Consider the following 24332-nt stretch of genomic DNA (forward strand, 5'->3'; position numbering starts at 1 on the left):
AGTTGTTATCGGAAAGCAGTCTAAGTCTACACAATGGGGTGTGCTTGAAGGAATCGGTTAAGGTCCTTGAGCAGATGTGGGGATCAATCCCAAATCCCAATTTTATAGAATTGAACAGGAACATTATGCATTAGTTTAATTTCAGCATGCTTACTAAGAAAAAGAGAAAATAGATAAAGATGAATTAACCCTTGAAGATCTAATCTTCTCGTAATTCCTTCTCCAAAATGGCGACGAACTCGAAACCTGGATACCACCCATCAGAACCTACTGTATTCTATAGGATGAGAATCCAAAGAGTTGTGGGCTTTTGGAATTTTGGAAGAGAGGGATAAAGTTTGAGAGAGGAAGAGGGGAAGAACCTGAACATGAAAATTTTTCTAAGAGATTGTATTTCTTGAGTCTCTGTAAAACAGAAGATGAAGAAGATGACCCCTCATCTGCACCCCACATTCACGTAGTAGAGAGAAAAAAAGGGGGAATTGTATTTTTAAAAAAATTACACTAATAAAATAATTTTATTTAATAAAACAAATAATATGTATTTATATGATAACCACTTTATCATATAATATATTTATATATATATATTAAATTATATGTTATATCAAATATAACATATAACCTGTAGTTTAATATTGTATCAAATACAATATAACCTATAGTGTTTCATTCTCTCATTAATGTATGGTATTTAATATAAATCTCATTTATACTAAATTTAACTATATTATTCCAATTCACATAATTAATATTTGAATATAATTCAAATATTTATTTCCTCTCAAATAAACATTATATTATAATATATAAAATACACTATAGTAATTATATCATATATAATTATATTAAATTTGTTGAGAATGTCCTAGAGCTCGCAGTTCATATTAAACATTCTATTTATCAATAATAATGACTTGTTCACTTTGCATCTTATTATGAAAATCCAATATACGTATCCTTGGCTATGGTCTGAATACTGTAACTTTATGTAGTGACATAAAGAGGATCAAGTTGACAGTATAAAGCCTAAATGGTCTAATAAGTATACGGATGAAATTGGGTTTCTCATCTTGGTAACACTATTGGATGCAACCCACTTTGTAGTTGTTATAAGAAGTTATAATGTGCTATAAACAATGTGATCCACAAATCGTTCATGTTGAGACATGTGAGTGGATGCATCCTATACAATGAGTTTGCATATAGACTGGACCACGAAAATAGTCACTTTTGTTTATAATGACCGTTTACTGTTAAAACGGACTATTTCATTTATCATATAACCTAGGTTAACTCAATCTTAATTTTGAGCTAGCTATGAACTCCTGTTTGTTCGGGATTATCCTTTGATCTGCAAACGGTGAGAGTAGTCCAACAACACTGCTCAATAAGCTTATCATTTTGGGGATAAGATCGGATGAATAGTTAGGGACATAGCCTTGCAAGATGAAATTCACTCCTATCCTTTTTAGGGTTAGTAGATAGGTTGTTCTCTTAAGTACTGATTTCAGGTCTTGAACATCAAGGCCCTGCCTTCTCATGATAGAGAAAGAATTTGCTTCATAGAGATTATGAACTGTTCACTAAAGGGTCAATAAGAACTTAAGGGAAAATATGTATTCACAAGGGTAAAACGGTAATTTTGACATAGCTGTGATTACGAACAACCTTTGAAGCATTGACTTACTGATTATGGTTATTAAGTGGACACAATATATCTACAGTGATGAGAGTCAACTATGGGCTATAGTGGAATGTCCCATTAGTTAACGAATGGGGGTTAGATCAGATTAATGAGTTTAGCCGATTAATCTCGAATCATTGGAGCTCTTGATCTGTAGGTCTGCAAGGTCCCCTACTAGCTCGTAAATGGTTAGCTTTAGAGTAGCTTGAGAAATTAATTTGAAACGTTCAAATAAACGGAATAAGAGAATATATATTTAAATATGATTTAAATATATGAAAATTATTATTGTGCAAAAATTAATTTAACATTTGATATTAAATTAATTAATATTATTTTTTGAAATTAATTTTAGAAAATGATTTTTTCAGTTATTAAAATCAAAATTGAATTTTGAAATCAAATTTGGTTTTAAAAACAAAAATTGAAAAAATCGGATTGCATGCTTTATAGTAGAAAATGTTGATTTTCCAATATCATCTTTTTCATACTCACACAAAGCCCATTTCCTTCTCATCATTAATACTCCAAGCATGAGCTGCAAACCATGCATTTCTCTTCTTTGCATGTTCATCTACAATAAATAAAGAAGTTTGGAGTGATTTGAAGGTATGCATAACACATAAATTTTGAGAGAAAATTTCAATGAGAAAAAAGTGTTCTTCAAAGTGAGTTGGTGTGAGCCTCTGCCTGTTCTTCATCGTTTCAAGTTGTTCTTCAGTCCCACAACTTGGTCTAAAGCTCCAAGAGGATAGTGGGGAAGATCTTGAGGTGGTTCACGGTGATCTTTGGTGAAGACTGTTGTTGTACAATCAAATTCTTGAAGAGTTCTTCAAAGGTATAAACTTAAAACCCTCTTTTTTAGAAGAGCATGCTTTAGTTTCTGCCAAAATTAGTGAATTTGAATGCTTATGGATCCTTGATACTTCTGTTGCATGTTATCGAACTCTAACAATTGGTATCAGAGCATCTTTTAAGCATTCAATTTCAGTTTAATTTTATTGTGATGCGTGTTTTTCGTGAGATATATGAAATTGATGCACTGATATGGTTTTCTGAGTTTTGGCATTTTAATTCTCTTTAATTTCTCAATTAGATTTGTAACTGGCTCTTGTTTGATGAGATTTTATGTGTTAGCAAGAGACTGTAATTTATTTGGAGTCACTAGAGTTGAAATTAAGATGTAATTGAAGAAATAAGTGAAGGAGGTCGAGCTGCTGTTCCAGTTTTTTGAACTTCTGCTCAAATTCGTTGTTGAGTTTCAACTGCTAAGCAATCGTTTAATTCCAGACGTTACACGATGTGAAGAAAAGTTGTATCGTATAGCAAAGGGCGCTGGTCTTTGTGATGTTGAATACTAAACGATTGTGTACCTACGGGAGCTAAGCGATGCGTTCAAATGCTATATGATAGCACAACGTGATCGTTTAGCTTTGACGTGGGAACTAAATGATACGTTGGATTTGCTAAACGATGACACTACACGATCGTGTAGCAACGATGCACGCTAAGCAACGCGATAAAGTGCTACACGATCGTTTAGATGTGGAGCTAAGCGATCGTGTAGATGAAGTGCTAAGCGACACGATGATGTTCTATACGCTAGAGCTACACGATCGTTTAGCTTCAGCAAACACTAAGCGATCGTGTACCTCTTCTCAACATAAGGCGGACACTAGATGATTGCCTTCAGCGCTACACAATCGACCTTAGCAAGACTTTGAGGTTGGACTGAGAGCAGCCAGTTCGACCGGTTTTCTCAAGTTCCAATCCGGTTCAACCTCAAAGGGTTTTTTGGCTGGTCCGATTCAGACTTTGTTGGTCCGGTTAAGACTCATCTAGTTCAGTTCAAGAAGCTTGGGTTTGGTTTGGATAGGTTCAAAGACAGTTTTGAAGCTGTTTGTAATGGTTAGGTATCTGTTTGCTTGTTTATGCCAAAACAAAAACTATATTAGTTAGTATTTGATTGTTTATGCATGATATGTATGTAATAATTAAATAAATCATGTATATGCATATAGTATACCATGTCGATTTAAAATCCCACTGTAGGAAGCATGTTACATGCATTGAAAGTATGTTATAACATTTATAATATATAGTATGCATATTAAGGTTATGTTTAATATAATGGTTATATTAGAAACATTTGTTGAATGTTGTGGATGTTAGGTATGTCTAAATTTTGTAAGTTGTTATAAAATTGGTTAGACGTCTAAAATCCATAACAAAGAATAGTTGCATGCTCACTTAGGTTAACAACTAATTTTAAACATTAAAATAGATTGTTACCTTATAAAATACGGTTACAAACTCATATCGATTCATAAACATGTCTAAGACTGGGGGTATTTAAGTTGACGGTTTACGGAACACCTCCTACCTGGGATTATGACCGAATGATTGAGAGTTGTTAACTGACTTTATGAGCTTGCATGAGCGATTTGAGATAATAAAATTGTTTATCACCTAAATATTGTATATTAAATTCAATTATAAGAGTTATACTTGGATAAACTACTTAGACTTAGGTTGTATGAAATTAGTCGTCATGCCTAAGTAAAACACCCAAAGATTTAGAACACTTCAGTAGGAGATTAACCATATGTTTTATATATAGTTATTAGCTCTCACGTCCTTAAAAGTTCACACTGTGAGATCCATGCTCGGCTTCATGTCGATTTTACCTCGACTGCTCCATACATAAAGTGTTTGCACGGGTCAACAACAAGGTGAATTAGGGAGGTGGTTCATAGTAAGTGGGTGAAGGAAATGTGTCAACATTGTCCTACTGTCTCCTCCATTAGTTTGAACCGTGAGATTCCTATGTTACGCCTGCTGTTGTTTTTATGCGGCACTAGCTAGTCGGTAACCGCGGCGATCCCTACAGAGGGTTGTAACATAGGATTCGGAACAAACCTAGGCTTCAGTAAAATGAATAGGGTTTTATAGTTCCATCTTGGATATAGTCTTCTATCTCAAAGGCATATTCATATCGTTCTATAAGATCTGGAAATGACGGGTCACACTTACAAGAATTAATAATTGTTAGTAAAGATCTTGATCGGAAACGATAACCAAAAGAACTATTGGAATATGAGTTATTCTGGAAATAGTATTTGGTCAAGAATTGTCTTGCTTCTGTGAAGGAATTCTTGACTGCCCAATAGTAGCATTTGTTCTAAATCAATTAAATATCGTTGCAAATAAATAAAGATTTATTGGGTACATTATTAAAGTTTTGCTAAAAATGGATTTAGATGCATATTTAATAGAGTTTGTTTAAAATGTTTCAGCAATGTCGAACTCAATCATATAATTGTTTCTTTTGATAAATTTAATAGAGAGGGTTATTCAAATTGGAAGTCAAACATCAATACGATATTAGTTGTAGACGATCTGCGGGTTGTGTTGACGGAGGAGTGTCCTCCAGTTCCCAGTTTAACGGCTACACGAAATGTTTGGGATGTTTATGATAGGTGGGTGAGGGCAAACGAAAAACCCCAGGCCATATCTTAGCGAGTATATCTGATGTACTCAACAAGAAGCATGAGGTTATGCCTACAGCCAGTGAGATTATGGCATCATTACAGGAGATGTTCGGGCAACTGTTATCTTCTGTTAGACATGAAACCATCAATTATGTTTATGTAACTCGCATGAAAGATGGAACCAACGTAAGAGAACACGTTCTAGACATGATGCTTCATTTTAACATTGCGGAGTCTCATGGGGCAATGATAGACGAGACAAGTCAAGTGAGCGTGATTCTGGAATATCTTCTTGAGAGTTATCTGTTGTTCAGGTAAAATGTTGTCATGAACAAAATTACTTATAATTTGACGACGCTATTGAATGAGTTGCAAGCTTATCCACCAATGAAGAAATTGAAGGAAAAAGAAATAAACGTTGTTTTGAAACCGAAAAAGTTTTATAAGGGGTCAACATTAGGTACGATACCCACTGATGATAAGAAAGCTGGTCCTTCTTCTTTTAAGGATAAAACCGTACAAATGAAGAAGAAAGGAAAACGGAAAAAGAAAGCCACTGCAAAGAAAAACAAAAATAAAATTCCCAAGGGAAAATGTTTCCATTGTGGAGAAGTTGGGCATTGGAAACGAAACTCAAAAATATCTGGCTGAAAAGAAAGTAGAAAAGGCTAAACAAGGTAAATCTGATTTACTGGTTGTTGAAACATGTATAGTGGAAAATTCTCACCTTACCTGGATATTTGATTCAGGTGCCGCTAATCATGTTTATATTTTTCTACAGGAAACTAGTTCTTGGAGAAGACTTTCTGTATTTGAGATGACTTTCAAGGTAGGAATAGGTGAACTCATTTCTGCTGAAGCAGTGGGAGATGCGAAGTTGTTTTTTGGAAATTCTTTTATCTTGCTCAAGAATGTGTTCTTTATACTAAAGATGAAAAGAAATCTGATCTCCATTTCCTGTCTATTAGAGAATATATACAATGTATCTTTTGAATGTAATGAAGTGTTTGTTTATTCAAGAGGTGTTCATATTTGTTCTGCTAGACTTGAAAATAACTTATACATATTACAACCAACTGAAGCAAGAGTCATTTTAAATATAAAGATGTTTAAAATGGCTGAGACTCATAATAAAAAGCGGAAAATTTCTTCTAACACCTATCTTTAGCACCTCAGGCTTGGTCATATTAATCTCAACAGGATTGAGAGATTGGTAAAAACGGTTATCTAAATCAGTTAGAAAACAGTTCCTTACCTCCATGTGAATCGTGTCTTGAGGAAAAAATGACGAAAAGATCTTTATCTGACAAAGGTCTTCGTGCCAAAGTACCTCTTGAACTTATACATTCAGACCTATGTGGTCCGATGAATGTTAAAGCTCGAGGAGGATATCAGTACTTCGTTAGTTTTATTGATGATTACTCTCGATATGACTATATTTACTTAATAAGTCACAAGTTTGAAACTCTTGAAAAGTTCAAAGAATTTAAGGATGAGACTGAAAATCAGTTAAGTAAAAAAATTAAAACACTTCGATCTGATCGAGATGATGAGTATATGGATTCGCAATTCCAGAACTATCTAGTAGATTATGGAATTCAATCACAACTCACAGTAGTTGGAACACCACAACAAAACGGTGTTGCAGAAAGGAGAAATCGAACCTTGTTGGACATGGTTCGGTCTATGATCAGTTATGCTCAATTACCTCAATCCTTTTTGGGGTATGTAGTACAGGCTGCAGTTTATATTCCGAACGTTGTTCCATCCAAAAGTATTTCAGAAACACCATATGAATTGTGAAAAGGATGCAAAGCAAGTTTACGTCATTTCTGTATCTGGGGTTGTCCAGCACACGTGTTGGTATAGAATCCTAAGAAATTGGAATTATGCCTATTTGTAGAATACCCCATAGAAACAAAAGGAGGATACTTTTATGATCTCCAACAAGATAAAGTGTTTGTATAGACAAATGCAACATTCTTGGAATATGATCATATTAAAAATCATCTACCTCACAGTAAACCAATATTGCAAGAACTGTCTAAAGATACTATAGAAAGATCAACAAGAGTTGTTGATCAAGCTGGTCCATCAACAACGGTTGTTGTCCCGTCACGTCCATCCCAAGAGTTGGGGATGCCTCATCGTAGTGGGAGGGTTATTCAATAACCTGAAATGGGTTTAACGGAAACTAAAAACATCATACAAGAAGATGGTTCAGAGGATCCATTAACCTTTAAGAAAGCAATTGAAGATGTCGACACGGAACAATGGACAAAAGCCATGGACAATGAAATGGATTCTATGTACTTCAACTCTATCTGGGAAATTGTAGATCAACCACATGGTGTTACACCTATGTTGTAAATGATCTACAAGAAAAAACGAGACCAAAGTGGCAAGGTACAAACTTATAAAGCCAGACTCATGGTAAAGGGTTTTACCCAAAGAGAAGGAGTTGATTATGAAGAAACTTTTTCTCTTGTTGCTATGATCAAATCAATAAGAATACGTCTTGCCATTGCCACATATTATGACTATGAGATATGGCAAATGGATGTCAAGACAAATTTTCTGAATGACTATCCTGATGAAAGTATTTTTATGTCTCAACCAAAAGGGTTCATCGAAAAAGAACAGGAATAGAAAGTCTCTAAGCTTAATCAATCCATTTATGGATTGAAACAAGCGTCCATATCTTGGAATATAACATTTGACACTGCGATCAAATCTTATGGCTTTGAACAGAACGTTGACAATTCTTGTGTATACAAGAAGATAGTCAACAAAACTCTAGCATTCTTAGTTCTATTTGTTGATGATATCTTGCTCATTGGGAATGAGACAAGTTTTCTTGCTGATGTAAAGAGATGGTTAGCAACACAATTCTAAATGAAAGATTTAGGTGATGCACAGTATGTTCTAGGAATACAGATCTTTCGGAACTGAAAGAATAGAATATTGGCATTATCTCGGGCATCTTATATTGACAAGGTATAATATGTAAAATTCCAAGAAAGGTTTATTGCCTTTTAAGCATGAAATTCATTTGTCAAAGGAACAATGTCCTAAGATACCTCATGAAGTTGAGGAGATGAACAGAATTCCATATGCATCTACAGTTGAGAGTTTGATGTAGCATATGTTCTGTACAGGACCAGACATATGGTTTGCAGTTGGAATCGTCAGCAGGTTCCAATCCAATCCAGGACACAGTCATTGGACCGCTGTAAAAAATATCCTCAAATATCTAAGGAGAACGAGGGACTATATGCCTGAAAACGAGCCTTGTATAGACCTAAAGATTTGATCCTCACGGGATACACTGATTCTGATTTTCAGACTAACATAAAAATACTTTGCCCAAGAGGTTGGAGGTTAAAGCACCCCACCCCATATTCTTCGAATTTAAAAATATTAAAGTTACTTGGACTGCCATTTTATAATCTCTTCTTTACCTTGGTTGTGAACTTCCCATTCGTTTGCATTTTAGTACTGTCAGTAATATAATATTTCCGTTTCCTATCGAGCAATGAAAGCATAACCATTGGCTAATTCTCGTCTAAGTGGATAGTTTTAGGGTACGGGTTTCTGCTTGGCCTGATTAGATGCTGTCATTTTTTCTCTCATGTCTTTAACGCTTCAAGAACCTGACCTCCCATTCTTGGTCTTCTAAATTATCATCATATCAAGGGACTATGTGCTTCTAAATCCATTAATGTATTATGTATATTAGGTTTGATAGGAGTATGGTTTCCTCCTATAGGAGCCTAATTTGCTTTCTGTAGGATGTTGATTTGTAAAGAGTATAGAAACGGCAAGAATGAGTTGGCCAAGATGTAGTAGAGCGACAGGCAACCAGCTTCTATCCACGTATATTGTCCTGTGTGAAGTAACATAATGATGGTGATGGCGAAGGATCAGCATCTAGAATGCATGCTCATTCTCCCCAACTTGGTTTGGACCTCTACAACTGCACCATTGACTTGGTTCTTGGTCAATTGCCGTCTCTGATCATTTATATTATTTTTCTGATGCAGGTTAGGCGTTTTTGCTCCATCTACAGACTCTTTCAAAACCCAACTTCCAAGTATATGCAGTTGGTTTTTCTGGTGCAACGTGAAAATTTCTATTCACACCTATTTTCTGTTACAGACTCTTTCAAACCCCAACTTGGTTCCCTTTTTAGCTAATACTATGAGCCATTGATGTACAAAGATCGAGGATATGGTCTTGGGGTCGAAAAACAAGCCTTGTATTGACGTCCACCTCAAAAGGATGGATCGAAGAAAGACTTCTCTTTCTTAGCTAACTGTTTGCCTTCCAAGTTCACTATCATATAGTAGTTGAATCAAGTGACGTATACACCAATCTAAACTCCTCATGCTTAATCAACAAACGTACGATAAAAAGACAAAAGTACCTAATCACAGAATTAAGCAATTCAAAAGAAAGGGATAGCTTAAAAACATTCAGATACCGAAAAGGATTTGATCCTTATAGGATACATTGATTCTGATTTTCAGATTAACATAGTTTCCCGGAAATCTACTTTAGGATAAGTTTTCACTCTTAACAAAGGAGTTATAGTAGCATCAAGCAAAGTTGTATTGCCGACGCCATCATGAAAGCGGAATACGTGGTTGCATTCGAAGTTGCTAAATAAGCAGTATGGCTATGCAAAATCTTGGCTGATTTGGAAGTCATTCCAAATATGTACCTGTCTATCACACTGTATTGTGACAATAGTGGTGCAATTGCCAACTCAAAGGAACCTAGGAGTCACAAATGTGATAAACAAATTAAAAGAAAGTACCATCTCATCCAGGAGATGGTACACAGAGGAGATGTGATCGTCACAAAGATAGACACTGAAGACAAACTTGTTGATTCATTCACAAAGGCCCTCTCGGCTAAAGTATTCGAGGGCCACCTAATTGGACTAGGACTCCGTGTATTGTAATCTAGGGCAAATGGAGAATGTCTATGGTATTTAAGATGCCCTAGTTTATTGTATATTTTCATTATGTTTTTCAACATTACATTGTATATATTTATTCTCTTTGGAGTTTTAGTCCAAGTAGGAGATTTTTGAGAATGTCTTAAAACTCGCAGTTCGTGTTAAACATTCTATTTATCAATAATAATGACTGGTTCATTTTGTATCTTATTATGAAAATCCAATAAACGTATCCTTGGCTATGGTCTGAATACTATAACTTTATGTAGTGACATAAAGAGGATCAAGTTGACAGTATATAGCCTAAATGGTCTAAGAAGTATATGGATGAAATTGGGTATCTCATCTTGGTAACACTATTTGATACGACCCACTCTGTAGTTGTTACAAAAAGTTGTAAAGTGCTACAAACTATGTGATCCACAAATCGTTTATGTTGAGACATGTGAGTGGGGGCATCCTATGCAATGAGTTTGCATATAGACTGGACCACGAAAATAGTCACTTTTCTTTATAACGACTGTTTACTGTTAAAACTGACTATTTCATTTATCACATAATCTAGGTTAACTCGATCTTAATCCTGAGTTAGCTATGAGCTCCTGTTTGTTCGGGATTATCCTTTGATTTGCAAGCGGTGAGAGTAGTCCAACAACACTGCTCGATAAGCTTACCATTTTGGGGATAAGACTGGATGAATAGCTGGGGATATAGCCTTGCAGGATAGAATTCACTCATACCCTATTTAGGGTTAGTAGATAGGTTTTCTCTTAACTACTGATTTCAGGTCTTGAACGATAGGGGCCCCGCCTTCTCATGATAGAGAATGGATTTTCTTCATAGAGATTACGAATCAGAATTATTCATTAGAGGGTCAGTAGGAAATTAAGGAACAAGATGTATTCATAGGGGTAAAACGGTAATTTTGACCTAGTTGTGATTACGAACAACCTGTGAAGGATTGACTTACTGATTATGGTTATTAGGTGGACATAATATATCTACAATGAGGGGAGTTCAACTATGGGCTATAGTGGAGTGTCTCATTAGTTAATGAATGGGGGATTAGATCGGACTAATGAGTTTAGCCAAATAATCTCGATCATTGGAGCACATGATCTATAGGTCAGTGAGGTCCCCCTACTAGCTCGTAAATGGTTAAACTTTAGAGTAGCTTGAGAAATTAATTTGAAACATTCAAATTAAACGTAATAGGAGAATATATATTTAAATATGATTTAAATATATGAAGATGATTATTATGCAAAAATTAATTTAATATATGATATTAAATTAATTAATATTCATTTATGAAATTAATTTTAGAAAATGATTTTTTCAGTTATTAAAATAAAATTTGAATTTTGAAATCAAATTTTGGTTTTAAAAACAGAAATTGGAAAAATCGGATTGCATGCTTCAAAATGGAAAATATTGATTTTCCAATATCATCTTCTTCATGCTCATACAAAGCCCATTTCCTTCTCTTCATTAATACTCCAAGCATGAGCTGAAAGCCATGAATTTCTCTTCTTTGCATGTTCATCTGCAATAAATAAAGAAGTTTGGAGTGATTTGAAGGTATGCATAACATATAAATTTTGAGAGAAAATTTCAGTGAGAAAAAAGTGTTCTTCAAAGTGAGTTTTTGTGAGTCTCTGCCCGTTCTTCATTATTTCAAGTTGTTCTTGAGTCCCATAACTCAGTCTAAAACTCCAAGAGAATAGTGGAGAAGATCTTAAGTACTTCATGGTGATCTTTGGTGAAGACTGTTGTTGTACAATCAAGTTCTTGAAGAGTTCTTCAAAGGTATGATCTTAAAATCCTCTTTTTAGAAGAGCATGCTTTAGTTTCTGCCAAAATTAGTGAATTTGAATGCTTATGGATCCTTGATACTTTCGCTGCATGTTATCTACCTCTAACAAAATTAATTATAGAGAAATTATTTCAACTGGTAAAACTATTGAAAATATTTACAAGATATAGTAAAATTTTAAAACTATTAATGATAGACGTTGATAAACACTGATAGACTTCTATCAGTGTTTATCAATGTCACTGATAGACACTGATACGTCTATCATGGACAATGATAAAATTTTGCTATATTTTGTAAATATTTTAGTCATTTTTCTATATCTGAAAACAACCCTTAATTATATCACATATAATTAATTCTCTCAATTAATTTAAACAATTCAAATTAATCCACAATTGATTCTCATTTAATCCTTGTTGAGCTACAGAGATGACCTTATGGATATGTAGATTGAAGCTCCAATGGTACTTAAATAATTAATTAAAATTCTTTAGTTAAATTATTCAACAACCATTAACTTTCGGGCACTCAACTAAATATAGACAGCTACACTCTTTATACTAGAGATATATTTCTATGTCCATTGGATATATTCAGTCAACCGTGCGATGACCCTTCACAAACTGCTTCTAAGTACAACTAGGTCAAAATTACCGTTTTGCCCCTATAGTTACATCTAACTCCTTAAGTACCACTAATCCCTCCAATGAATAATAAAACATAGTACAATTATGACTAAACTCTTCTCGAGCCTGGATAGGACACGGTGCCATATTGTTCAATCTTTGGAATCACCCCTTAAAGGAGATATTTATTTACTTACACGACATTGGGGAATGAGTGAATTTCTTCTTGTGTAGTTGTGTTCCCAATTCTTCAGTGAGACGAATCCCAAAATGGTAGGCTTATTGAGTCGGCTATCTGGCCACTCCAACCCATACAAATCAAAGAACCACCTTTATAGGCAGGGTTTCATAACTCACTCAAGATCCAAGTCATGTCACCTATGATCATTCTGGTGAAATGTAAGTTTTTTTTATGAACGGTGTTATATAATAAGACTAGTCATTTCGTGGTCCGATCTTATATAAACTTCTTTGTATAGAATACCCCCGCTCACATATCTCTACATAAATGATCAGGATCAGATCATTTGTACAACTTTACAACAATTGTAACATCTACAAAGTGGGCCGTACTCGTAGTGTCTATCACTAGGATAAGATATCCAACCTTATCCATCTAATACAAACCATTTAGGTTATCACTTAAACATGATCTACCTGTATGTCTCTACATACATATTTAAGCTATAGAAGATAACCTTGGATGTTAATTTATTGGTTCGTGGGTTTAATGCTATTAAATGTGAAATAAAACATCTCATATTTTATAAAATAAATAAAATTTTTGTAAAATACAATTACAAACTACAGGACCTACGAGATTTAGAACATCAACACAATAGTGCTATAGTGGCGTCACCATGACATAAATAGGAAATCTCACTCGATGCATTGGAAGAGTGTGTTTTCCCAATGAAGATGGGGGTATGGGCTCGTTACTATAGTCGAGTTTCCTTACTTGTCAAGCACATCACGATTGTTTTAGCAATTTCTGTCTGAAAAATATTTTTACTTATTTGTTGCAGATTTGCAGAATCAGCTTTCCAATTCGTTCTCGTCGAAAATTTTCTTCCTTACAGAGTTTTCCTTGTAACATCGCATATTTATTTGAATGTTTGTTTTCATTTAAAGTTAGCCCCTTTGGTGTATGTATGAATGCTGTGAGAGCATTATTGAGAAGAATATTGTGTGAACCTCACTGTGAGGCTATTGATGAGTGTCTCAGAGAGTCGATTGAAAAGTTTATTCAAGTTATTCATTTCTCTGAAGATGTTTGAATTCGTCTTATACTGGGAGGAGTTAAGTTTGGTTATATTGATGAGATCTCATACTTAGGAGAAGCTAATTAAGTTAGATTGTTTAAAGTGTATTTTAAAGAACAGATGGAAGGAGTGCTAGTGCAACAAAAGATGGAATATCAAACTTAGAGGAGTCTAAGTTATTCACTACAAGTAAGCTATATGATAGTCATGGTAGAAGATCTTTAGGAGATAAGTACTTCATATAATCGCTTAGAGAAGTTTCTTTCCATCAAACACATTGCTTCTCAAACATAGATGATATTGTAGTGAACTAGGTTACTAATTTGTGTGTCGTTTTCTTTTCTGTTATGTTTCTCAGGTTTGTCTTCTTGACTTTCTTGTTGTTATAATATTGTGCATGACTCGTGACGTTACACATTATATTCATCTATTTTTCAGGGCTTTAGCAATCTTTCCTTGTTTAACCAAGTTATTTTTGCTAAGCAAAGCTGGTGAATCGTCAATAATCCGGATGGCTAACTCTTTAAAAGCCCAGAAGCAACTACATTCAAAATGGGGATTTTCTGCATGTGCCCCTTGGATTTAACACCATCGCTTACTTGGAGAGGAAACTTATGGAGTTGAGAACTTTTTTAAGTTGGAAATGGGAGCTATATTCACATCGACAGATCCACGGATTGATGATAGGTTGTGATGTCTAATATTGGCCAAGGACCTTCTTAAAGGGTATTATACGAAGAGCATCCTTCACGACGAGGGAGTCGGAACGAGGATTTGATAAAAGAAAATCTTTCTACATTGGATTCAGAATTCATTTCTAACATGGTTACTGGTGACGATCGCTCAAAAGACGAAATCATCTGGCATCTTAACTCGAAATGGAGATTTTTGGTAAAATTTGCCTATCATTTAGTGTGTCAACTTGACTTGGGTGGCAAGGCCTCTGCATCAAACAGTAGCTAGTCAATGGATAAGTAGAAAATGCTTTAGAAGTCTAAAGTTTGTGCCTAAAGCTATCATTTGCTCTTAGAAGTCCCAACAATTTCGAATATTCGGAAAAAGGAATTCCACCGGCTCTCTTTGTTTTTGTTTTGATTTTGATCTTCTTTTGTTTTGTTTTTCCTGTTTTGTTTTTCTTTTTTTTTGTTTTTTTTTTTTTTTTGTTTTTTGTTGAAAACATGAGGAGACTGCCTGTTGCAAATTTGGGGCTGCAAATTTTCAAAAAAGACTCCATATTATTGGGATTGGCTTCCTTCATATTATTGGGATTGGCTTTATATAGAGTTGTGAGAGGCTAAGACTTGGAGGGCTATTCTAATTATGTTGAGCATTTGGTCTAACCGAAAAAAAAGAAACTAAAGTTGGTAGTTAAAGCTAATGTCAAGCAAAATTTATCAAATTATTGAATGTTGTAGCAATGTTATCGAGGCTCCTTCTTTGGGTGTGAGTACCATGCAAAGTCTTGCTAGTCAACTCTGATAAATTTTGATGGAACATGTGAAAATCAAAAGTAATTGGGGAGAAAATAACAATGTAGAGGTTTGAGCACAAGACTTTTGAACTAACCTTCTTTGATACCATCTTAAATCACCGATTAATCAAAAAGCTTAACTTTATATGGATGAAGGTAAATTTAATTATATCACCTAACAATAAAGGTACTCATATAAAAGCTATTCTTGAAGGGATAAAACACTTACTATAACTTGATCTTTCCCTTTGTTCCATCCTTGTCGAATAAGATGTAACTATTGCTATTCAGGTTTAGGGTTTGCCAAAATCTAGCTAAATGCATAATTAAAATCTACAACAAAGTAGTTGAGGAATTTTTTAAAGTTAACCAAAATTATATTATGATTAAAGAGAGTGGATAGTTTGTAGGTAGGGTTTGGCATCATTAGAAAGAAGCACAAGCAATAGTATGTTTAGTCTAGTTTGTAGGTAGGGTTGGAAGCACTAGAAAGAAGCACAAGCAATAGTAGTTTTAGTCCTTGTAAAAATTAAGAATTAAAAGAATGGAGATATGTCACACTTCTTCCAGATTACCCTTTTAACCTAGAAAGAGACGTGAAGACGACAGATACCATACCTTTTATGGCACCTATCGTCCAACCTATTTCTACTTTTCATGACCATTATTCTTTGGTTCAAAGATAAGACTTTCTAGCAACCTTATAAAACAAAGTAAATAACATATCATATATGTCAAGTCTTAACTATCCTACCATAATGAGCCAACATAAACATTCTAACTTGTCTCACTTCTCATTCATATATATATATATATATATATATATATATTCTAACTCATTTCAGCCTAACTCTATGCCATTCACTACATGACAGTCCGAAGAACTATAAACATACAAAAGAAACTTATTAGGAGATCAGCCTACAAGAGGTAGTAGACGACATCTTCAGTAAGCACCCATAACTCTTTTTCTATCCGAGGAGGGAGGAAATAAAAGAAAAGAGTGAGCTAGAAGCCCAGTGAGCGATATTTTTCAAAACGAATTTTTATTTTGGAAATTGCATTGTATGTCAAATACATTTTAGGAAACCAAAGCCATGACTTCAAATTTTTTGTAATTGCAGATGTGGTAATTACATAGAAATCACATAGCAATCACATAGAAATCAAATAGAATTCACATAACAATCATATAGAAATCAAATAGCAATCAACTTTTTAGACGGAAGTTTTTTGACATGTTTGAAAAAAAAAAGCAAAACCTATGGACACGATCCCAATTTTTAATTTTTTTTTAATTAAAGTTACAATTACCTCTTTTTATTTAAAATTTAGGCAATAAAGTTCAACCAAAGTAAAATAATTTCCATACAACCTAAAACATGATACTTTCAAATCAAATAAGCATAATATTTTCAAAGAAAAAAAAATAGAGTTCGTAAAATTTTTCAACATATTCCATTCTAGTCTTGTAAATCAGAGTAAAGTTATAAAAATCATTCTAAGTTGATAAAGCCATACCAAACATGTAACTAACCTTAGTTGAAGTAGAGTAATCTCAATGCATTTAGCATTAATATCTTCGTATTAGTCAAAAGAATCATCGTCGCCTACGACCTCTAACCAAACAAATATTATTTGTAAATTCACCGAACCACTACTTATACTAGGTAGCACAGATGGAAAATATGGGGGTTGAGCCACAAAGAGACCAAGAATTAAATCTCATCTAAGCTAAATTTGAGTATGGAAAGTAGTAAAATAGGGGATTTTCGTTGTTTGGATAGAATGAAATAACATTCATGAAATTAAATTTCAAAAGAAAAATATAATCTAGGATTGGAGTATATCTAATTTCTAGAATAAGGGGACAATTATATGCAATTTTTATCATGGAATAATTAATTAAACAAATAATCCATTATATGCATGCACAACTATTAAATCAATATGATTTAACTAGTCTCATCAAAGATTGACAACTAATTAAAACCAAATCATTCAAGCGTCCTAAGCATCAATTATGGTTGGAAAGTCATTCCCTAATTAAACCATATGCTTTTAATTCTATTAAGTTTGATAGTGTTCATATAGAAATAAAATTCATATGCATGAAGATTGAGGATTCATTGTGTTAACTACTTTATTGGACAGTCTTATTCGATTAATCAAATTGTTCTTTGAACCTAGGTTGAACATGTATTACTAAGATTCTAGTCCAACCTATAAATCAAAGCATTCACATTCAGTCATAAACTACCAGGGTAAATTAAAGTATAGACGAACACAAGGAAACGCACGAGCTCAAATTTGACTATCGAAGATATGCAATATGATAGAGTCATCAATTCAACACATACACACATATCTAAATTAGATCAAGTTTTTTTTTAAAAAAAAAAGCAAAGAATTGAAAAATATTAAATCTAATTAAAGAAGTCTCAAGAAATTGAACATGGAACCTCTTACTCAAAAAATTTAGATAGAAATTACCTCATAAATTCATAGACAAATTCAAGAAGAAGATCCAATCTTAATTACAACCCAAAATAATTTTTAAAAAAATCTAAACTATTGATGCTAAAAAGATAAAGGAAAAGGAAGAAAAATAAGCCTCTCCTCGGCTTCCATCAAAATCCCGATAAAAATAAACCATAAACAAATAAGATATATATAGAAATAGGTGGAGCATTGCAACGCTTAAGATAGCAGTGCAATGCTCTTGTTGATCAAGGCCTCGAGTGTTTAGGTAGAGGTGTGACACCACCTCAACGCTGATCAGATGTTAAGGCATGTTGGAACTCAATCAATCTTCGTAGTGTTGGGATGCTGTTATCCAACGTTGCAACACTGTCCTGTATACGAGCCTACAGCTTTCAAGCGTTACATAGGGGTGTTACACCAGGGTTGCGATGATGCTGATCAGTAGTAAAATCGTAATTTTTCTATATTTTTCACATTTGGTGCATCCAATCTCCAAATTAACTCCCTTTTGGCTTGTTTTCCTTCCAAATGGTTTCTTCGGCTCTTGAGATGAATTTACCTACAAATTAGGATAATTAAACTTTTAAAAAAACCCATTTACGAGCCTAAATAAAGCTAGGAATTATAGCTCTTTTGAAGAGCTATCAAACACCTCCAACATAATTCTTGCTCGTCCTGAGCAAGGTAGAAACAAATTCAAGCCATACATCCACTCTCACAAAAACATGCACGCTCAAATTGAAAATGTTATTACTCTAGTCTCAACAATCAAATATGATGAAACTTGAAATCAACAATGAAATTCGATTACAATCAATCAATGAAACACATTTTTAAGAATGATTCTAAATCTTTTCATGGATGAGTGAGCCTTGAGCTTTACTAGTTAAGCTTGCACAACCCAGAAAGCTATTAAAAGCTTTTCAATCCATTTTTCCCCTACTCTTGCTCGGTTATCGACTTTGGACATACCAAACTTGCAAAAAAAGGATAACATTAAGACAAGTGTGCTTGAACTCATACAAACAAAACGTAAAAGGCATTTGTTTTACCTTAAGGGCTAGTTTTCATATTCAACCGTCGAGAACCTATCCACTCTTTCCTTGCAAGGCCGTAGCTAGATACAGTGGAGGCAAGCAACTCTTTTCACCTTTATCCATGCATACATACACACACTTTTTTTTTTTTTTTAAGAAGCAAGCCAGCGATTGCCTCATTTTTTTATGCATAATTATATTAGCAACTTTTTTTTATCATCATCACACTAGGCCTTTTTTTTAATCCATATTATTTAGTTTTCTTTAAAATAAGTAGGGTTACTCCTAAGTCTAAGGTGGGCCTTTCAGGGTGACAACAAAAATATGAACCAGATAATACAATTCTAAGTATGCAAGACCTAAGTGTGCAAAAGATGCATAAGAAACAAGAAACATTTTTAAACTTAAGGCTAAAAATCGTGATTATGCTCTCCTAAAATTATTTCATGCAAATTTAATCACAGGATGAGTGGTCATAAACTATTCATCATAAAAACCGAGCACAGCAATCAAGGACCCCAAGTTATAAAAAAACACTATCTAATTAGTATCCCACCCTGAACATAAATTGATACATTGTCTCCAAGGTATCCCTAAACTAAGCTCTATGAAGTAAAAAGTTTAAGGGACCAAAAAGACTCCCGAGATAGCATTCTCGTGCACTGGGTGGTGGGTAGGTTGTTGCAACTTCCTTTTTTTCTTCTTTCTCTTCAAGGGCCAATGAGAGAAATCTACAAAAGAAAAACAAAGAAACATCCAAAACAAAAAAGGAAAAACTACAAACAAAAGAGGTTAGCTAAAAGCTAAAAGAAAGGAGAAAGAAAGCTAAAAACTACGAAAATAAAGAATGGAAAGGAAATATGCTACCGAGGGCACTAGGGGATGGTGGTGGAAATGGCTAATCAAGTTAATCAATATTCATTAACTGTGGGTACACTCTTCAAACGACCTATAGCTGCGTTGGAGTTAATGTCCTAAATCGAGTGTATCTTATAGTTTGTAAAGACAAATTATTTATCTAATAAAATAAGTGGTATTTTATTAATTTTTAGACTACACTAAATCAATCTAATAAACTAAAATCCAAGGTTATTTTATGAAACTTAAACATATATGTGAAGACATACAGGTGGATCACGTTTAAGTGATAACCTAAACAATCTGTAGTAAATGGATAAGGCTGGGTACATTATCCTTGTGACACTATGAATACTGGTGATAACGGGTAGAAATACATGTTATTATAGCTCAAATAAGTAAAACAATGAGAGAATGCGACGATAAAAATAAGCAATATCATGTCCAAAAGCGTTAAACTGAGGAAATTACGATCGCATGCGCCCATCACATAAAAGTTGTTAATTTACTTATTTTGTGCAAGAAAAATGCGTTGACACAAGTAAAATTGTGATCCAAGGAATTAGGCGTCTGCGCGCTTGAAAGATTGCGATCGCAAAATCATGCGTTTGTATGCGATCTTGAGAAGTTGCTCAAGAAGGTGGCCGCATAAAAACTGCGCATCAAGGTAACAGTATAATAAATCATGATGGGACAGAAAACCGGTGATGGTCGAATCCGAATTTAGTTGATAAGTTGTTAAAGCCAAACTGTAGCAAGTACACTCAACTTTCGGTGACCATTAATCGATGCATCAGAGCAGAAGATTTAATGACCGCCCATCATTGCAATCATTAGAGAGAAAGACTGCTTCATCTTGAGCTCTATAAATACCGAAGGCCACCATTGTAACAGGGGTTAACAAGTTAGATCATATACAAATTAGAGAGTCGTTAGTCCATGCACATACATACTCATACTTAGATTTAGAAGACGGAGACGAGCTAGGAGACGAAGAAGCCGAGAGATCATTCCCGGACAGATCAAAAAATTGCTAGAAAGTGCTACAAAAGAGAGAGAGGGCCAACATTGTAAAAGAATATTCATCTAGACAGAGTTGGAGTGAAAAAAACAGTGTAAAAGGCAACGGGAAACATGACATTGCTTACCGGGCTTCTTATCTCTACCATTGTTATTTTGTATTCAGCACTTTATTTATAGAAAATGGAAATCTCATTTCAACCTATGTTCAATCTCTCCACATTTTGCATGAGTAGCTAAATTTCTTAATGGGTTGAGAAGTACTTAGCTAGCATGACCTAAGATTTACATTTTATGCAATCATCTTATCTTATGTATGCATCATTCACCTTTAGAATTACTTGAGAGAGTAGTCTAAAGATAGAATCTAGACTTGAGGGAGTCAGATTAGAATCGCATAAGTAAGAAATAGAAACTTAGACATAAGTTCTATCGTTATTTACACATCTCATGCACCCTAGAAATAGGATATGATTGTATGAGGTCACCTTGTTTTATGTGTGCAACATTCATCATTGCATAGGCAAGAATAGAGGCTTAGACATAAGTCCTATTGACTTTTTCATATACATCGCATGCATCATAGAAATAGGAATTATGGCATTTGCATTGAGAGATGACGTGTTGTTGTTTGTGTGTAGCATGATCACATAACTTGTATGTAATCTTATGAAGTGTTAGCTAAACCCCTTTTCAAACCGTTCATCGCATATTCATTGTAACTCTCGATTTTATTAACTCTTCGTTTGAACTCCGTCGCATAGGAAATATTCTTAATCAAAACATCATCTAACTTATTTGTTTTCATCACCGCAAGAGAATCAAAGTAACTATCGCATATTTATTCAGTAGTCTCTGTATTTGACCTTGGACTTACCAACTGGCTACTTTGTAGTTGTTACAATTTTTGTAAACTGCTATGAATGATCTCATTCTAATCGTTCATATGGAGACATGCGAGCGGGGGTATTATATACAAAGAGTTTATATAAGACCAGACCGCGAAATAAATAGTCTCTCTATATCACACGATTGCTAGAAGAAACTTAAATTTCACTAGGATGATTATAAGTGACTTGACTTTAATCTTGAGTGAGTTGTGAACTTTTGTCTATGAGGGCAATCCTTTTATTTGTATGGGTTAGAATGGCCTTGTTAGCCAGCTCAACAAGCCTACCATTTTGGGACTTGTCCGAGTAGGGAGTTGGGAAAACAACTAGACAATATGGAATTCAATCCTTTCCTAACCTTAAGGAAAGTAGATATATTTCTCCCTTAATAGCTGAGGCCTTAACCTCTCACTGGCCTGAAAGGTGTTAGTTTATAGTTGAACTATAAATTATTTGTTCATTAGAGAGATCAGTGGTATTTAAGGAGTTAGACATAAATACATAAATGTAACTACAAGGGTAAAATGGTATTTTAACCAAGGTATAGTTATGAACAATTTGTGAAGGGTCAACTCGCTGTTGAATTGGTTATATCTATGGACATAGAAATAAATCTACAGTGCGAATAGTGCATATTGGTCTTTAGTGAAATGACCGATAGTTAATGAAAATTGATTAATTTAATTAAAGAGTTTAATTAATTAATCTTATATCATTGGAGCTTTTAATATGTAGGTCCATAAGATCCCCTTGTTAGCTCACTAAAGATATATAAGAAGAATGATTGGAATTGTTCAAATCAATTGCATATCAATGAGATTAATATGGTTAATTATAGATGTGATCTATAGTTAACAGAGAAAAATATTTGAAAAATATTCAAATATTAAAGAGATGTACATAAATGTGTAATAATTATATGTTGATTAATTCTGTACTAAATATGATTTAATATAGTTGTTTAATTGATTAATTGATGGTTAATTAATTGATGGTTAATTAATTAATTAATTAATTCTTGAAAAGTAGAGATAAATGAACATGTGATGTTTATTGATTAATTAATTATTTATTTATATTAAATTATATTTAATATATATGGTTATTTAATTATTGGACTAATTAATTAATAAAATTTCTTTAATTAAATTAGAACTAGAGCAGGAATAGGAAAGGCTAGGAGAAGGGGGTCACCCATCCTCTGTGCAATTAGGTCTTCATAACCCATGTTTATGACATAGTTGAATTGGGAATTCTGAATCCTAGTCTTACTACTTTTCTCAAAATATCTTCTTTTCTCTACTACTTCCTTCCTCTTCTAAGTCTTGAAGACCACACATCCAATTCTTGGGATCCTAGAGAATAACAAAGTTTCACTTAGGTGGTGTTCCTCGATCATTGACGAGACGTTTTGGGGAAGACGTGTAAGATTCCTTAAGAATTTAGAAATCTACAAAGCCAAGTTTTAACTCTTCCCCCTTTTCTTCTATTAAATGCATGCTAATCTTGATTGTTTATCCATTATGTTATTATTTTTATACCGTATTTTGTTTATGTAAAATTGAAAATCAAATTGCAAGGCGATCACATGCTTCCATTTGAGATTCGATCCCTTCAATTGGTATCAGAGCCGAATTTGTGCAATTTTGATTTTTGGTCTTTTAGTAACAAAATCATAATAGAATGGTGGGTTTCTTTTAAAATATATGCATGAGACTTATGTCATTTTAATTGTGATTTGCAGGTTGAATGTTTAGGCTTTTGACATTTACATTTATAGTTTTAATTGATGAGATCAATGTAAAACCCAATATTTATGGGAATTTTATTTTCTTTTGTAAATCGAGTTTATAAGTCCGTGTCAAAAAGATTCTGTGAAAAGAATCTAAGAAAACAAAGGTAAAACAAAAAAAACAGAGAAAAACAATGTAGTGCAGTTCGATTTTTCAGATATAACTTTTACAAATTTGTTGATAACTTGAGTTCTAACCGTTATATCTTGTTGAAATTTGGTCAGTATGTTCAGGACACCTAGCATCACATCTTGAACGGTTGGATCGTCGTTTTGAGTCCTGGTTTAACCATTGTAGTCACTGAACAGAAGCATTTTTTTTTTTTCTTTTTTGCCTTTTTCTGTTTTCTTTTATGATTTTCTACAATCTAAGGTTTTAGATTTTATTTGATTTTCTAGGGATGTCAATAGCTGGTCAACTTTAATATTTTGATAATTTAATTATGCATGAGATGTATGATTTAAATTATTTTTTAATGGTGCGTAAAGTATGCCATTTAGATTCAAAATCTCACTTTAGGTTAAACATGTTCATGCATCATGTCAAAATGTAAGTGTTATATTTTTGGGATACATGATTAAATTAGCATGCTCATGTTTCTTAATATAAGTATTATATTATTTTAGATGTATGGTACATTAAGCATGTTCACACATCGTACTGTATTATAATTATTATAACGTATGATGACATGATGGATATGGTGCTAATGATTGTTAGATATAAATGTTATGTTTTTCAACTAAAATAAATTTTGCATTGAGCATGACATTACTTAGTTAAATATAAATGGTATATTTAATCAATATTTTTTAATGCAATTATAGATTTTATTTTTCATTATTTTATAATGGTTATAAGTATAATGAAATTAGAATTAAAATCTATAATAAATATTTGAATGCAAATATATGTCCAATTTCATTTTAAA

General features: G+C 33.6%; 1 protein-coding gene across 1 annotated transcript; it reads left to right on the plus strand.

Moving 5' to 3' along the window:
* The first annotated feature begins 227 nt into the window (after positions 1 to 227).
* Positions 228 to 5496, plus strand: LOC120089043. The gene is made up of 2 exons (XM_039046476.1): positions 228 to 272; positions 5167 to 5496. The coding sequence occupies exons 1-2, from the start codon at positions 228 to 230 to the stop codon at positions 5494 to 5496; spliced, it is 375 nt and encodes a 124-aa protein (XP_038902404.1).
* The last annotated feature ends 18836 nt before the right edge of the window (positions 5497 to 24332 follow it).

Source organism: Benincasa hispida, chromosome 10, assembly GCF_009727055.1.
Source record: "Benincasa hispida cultivar B227 chromosome 10, ASM972705v1, whole genome shotgun sequence".
NCBI classification, from domain to species: domain Eukaryota; kingdom Viridiplantae; phylum Streptophyta; class Magnoliopsida; order Cucurbitales; family Cucurbitaceae; genus Benincasa; species Benincasa hispida.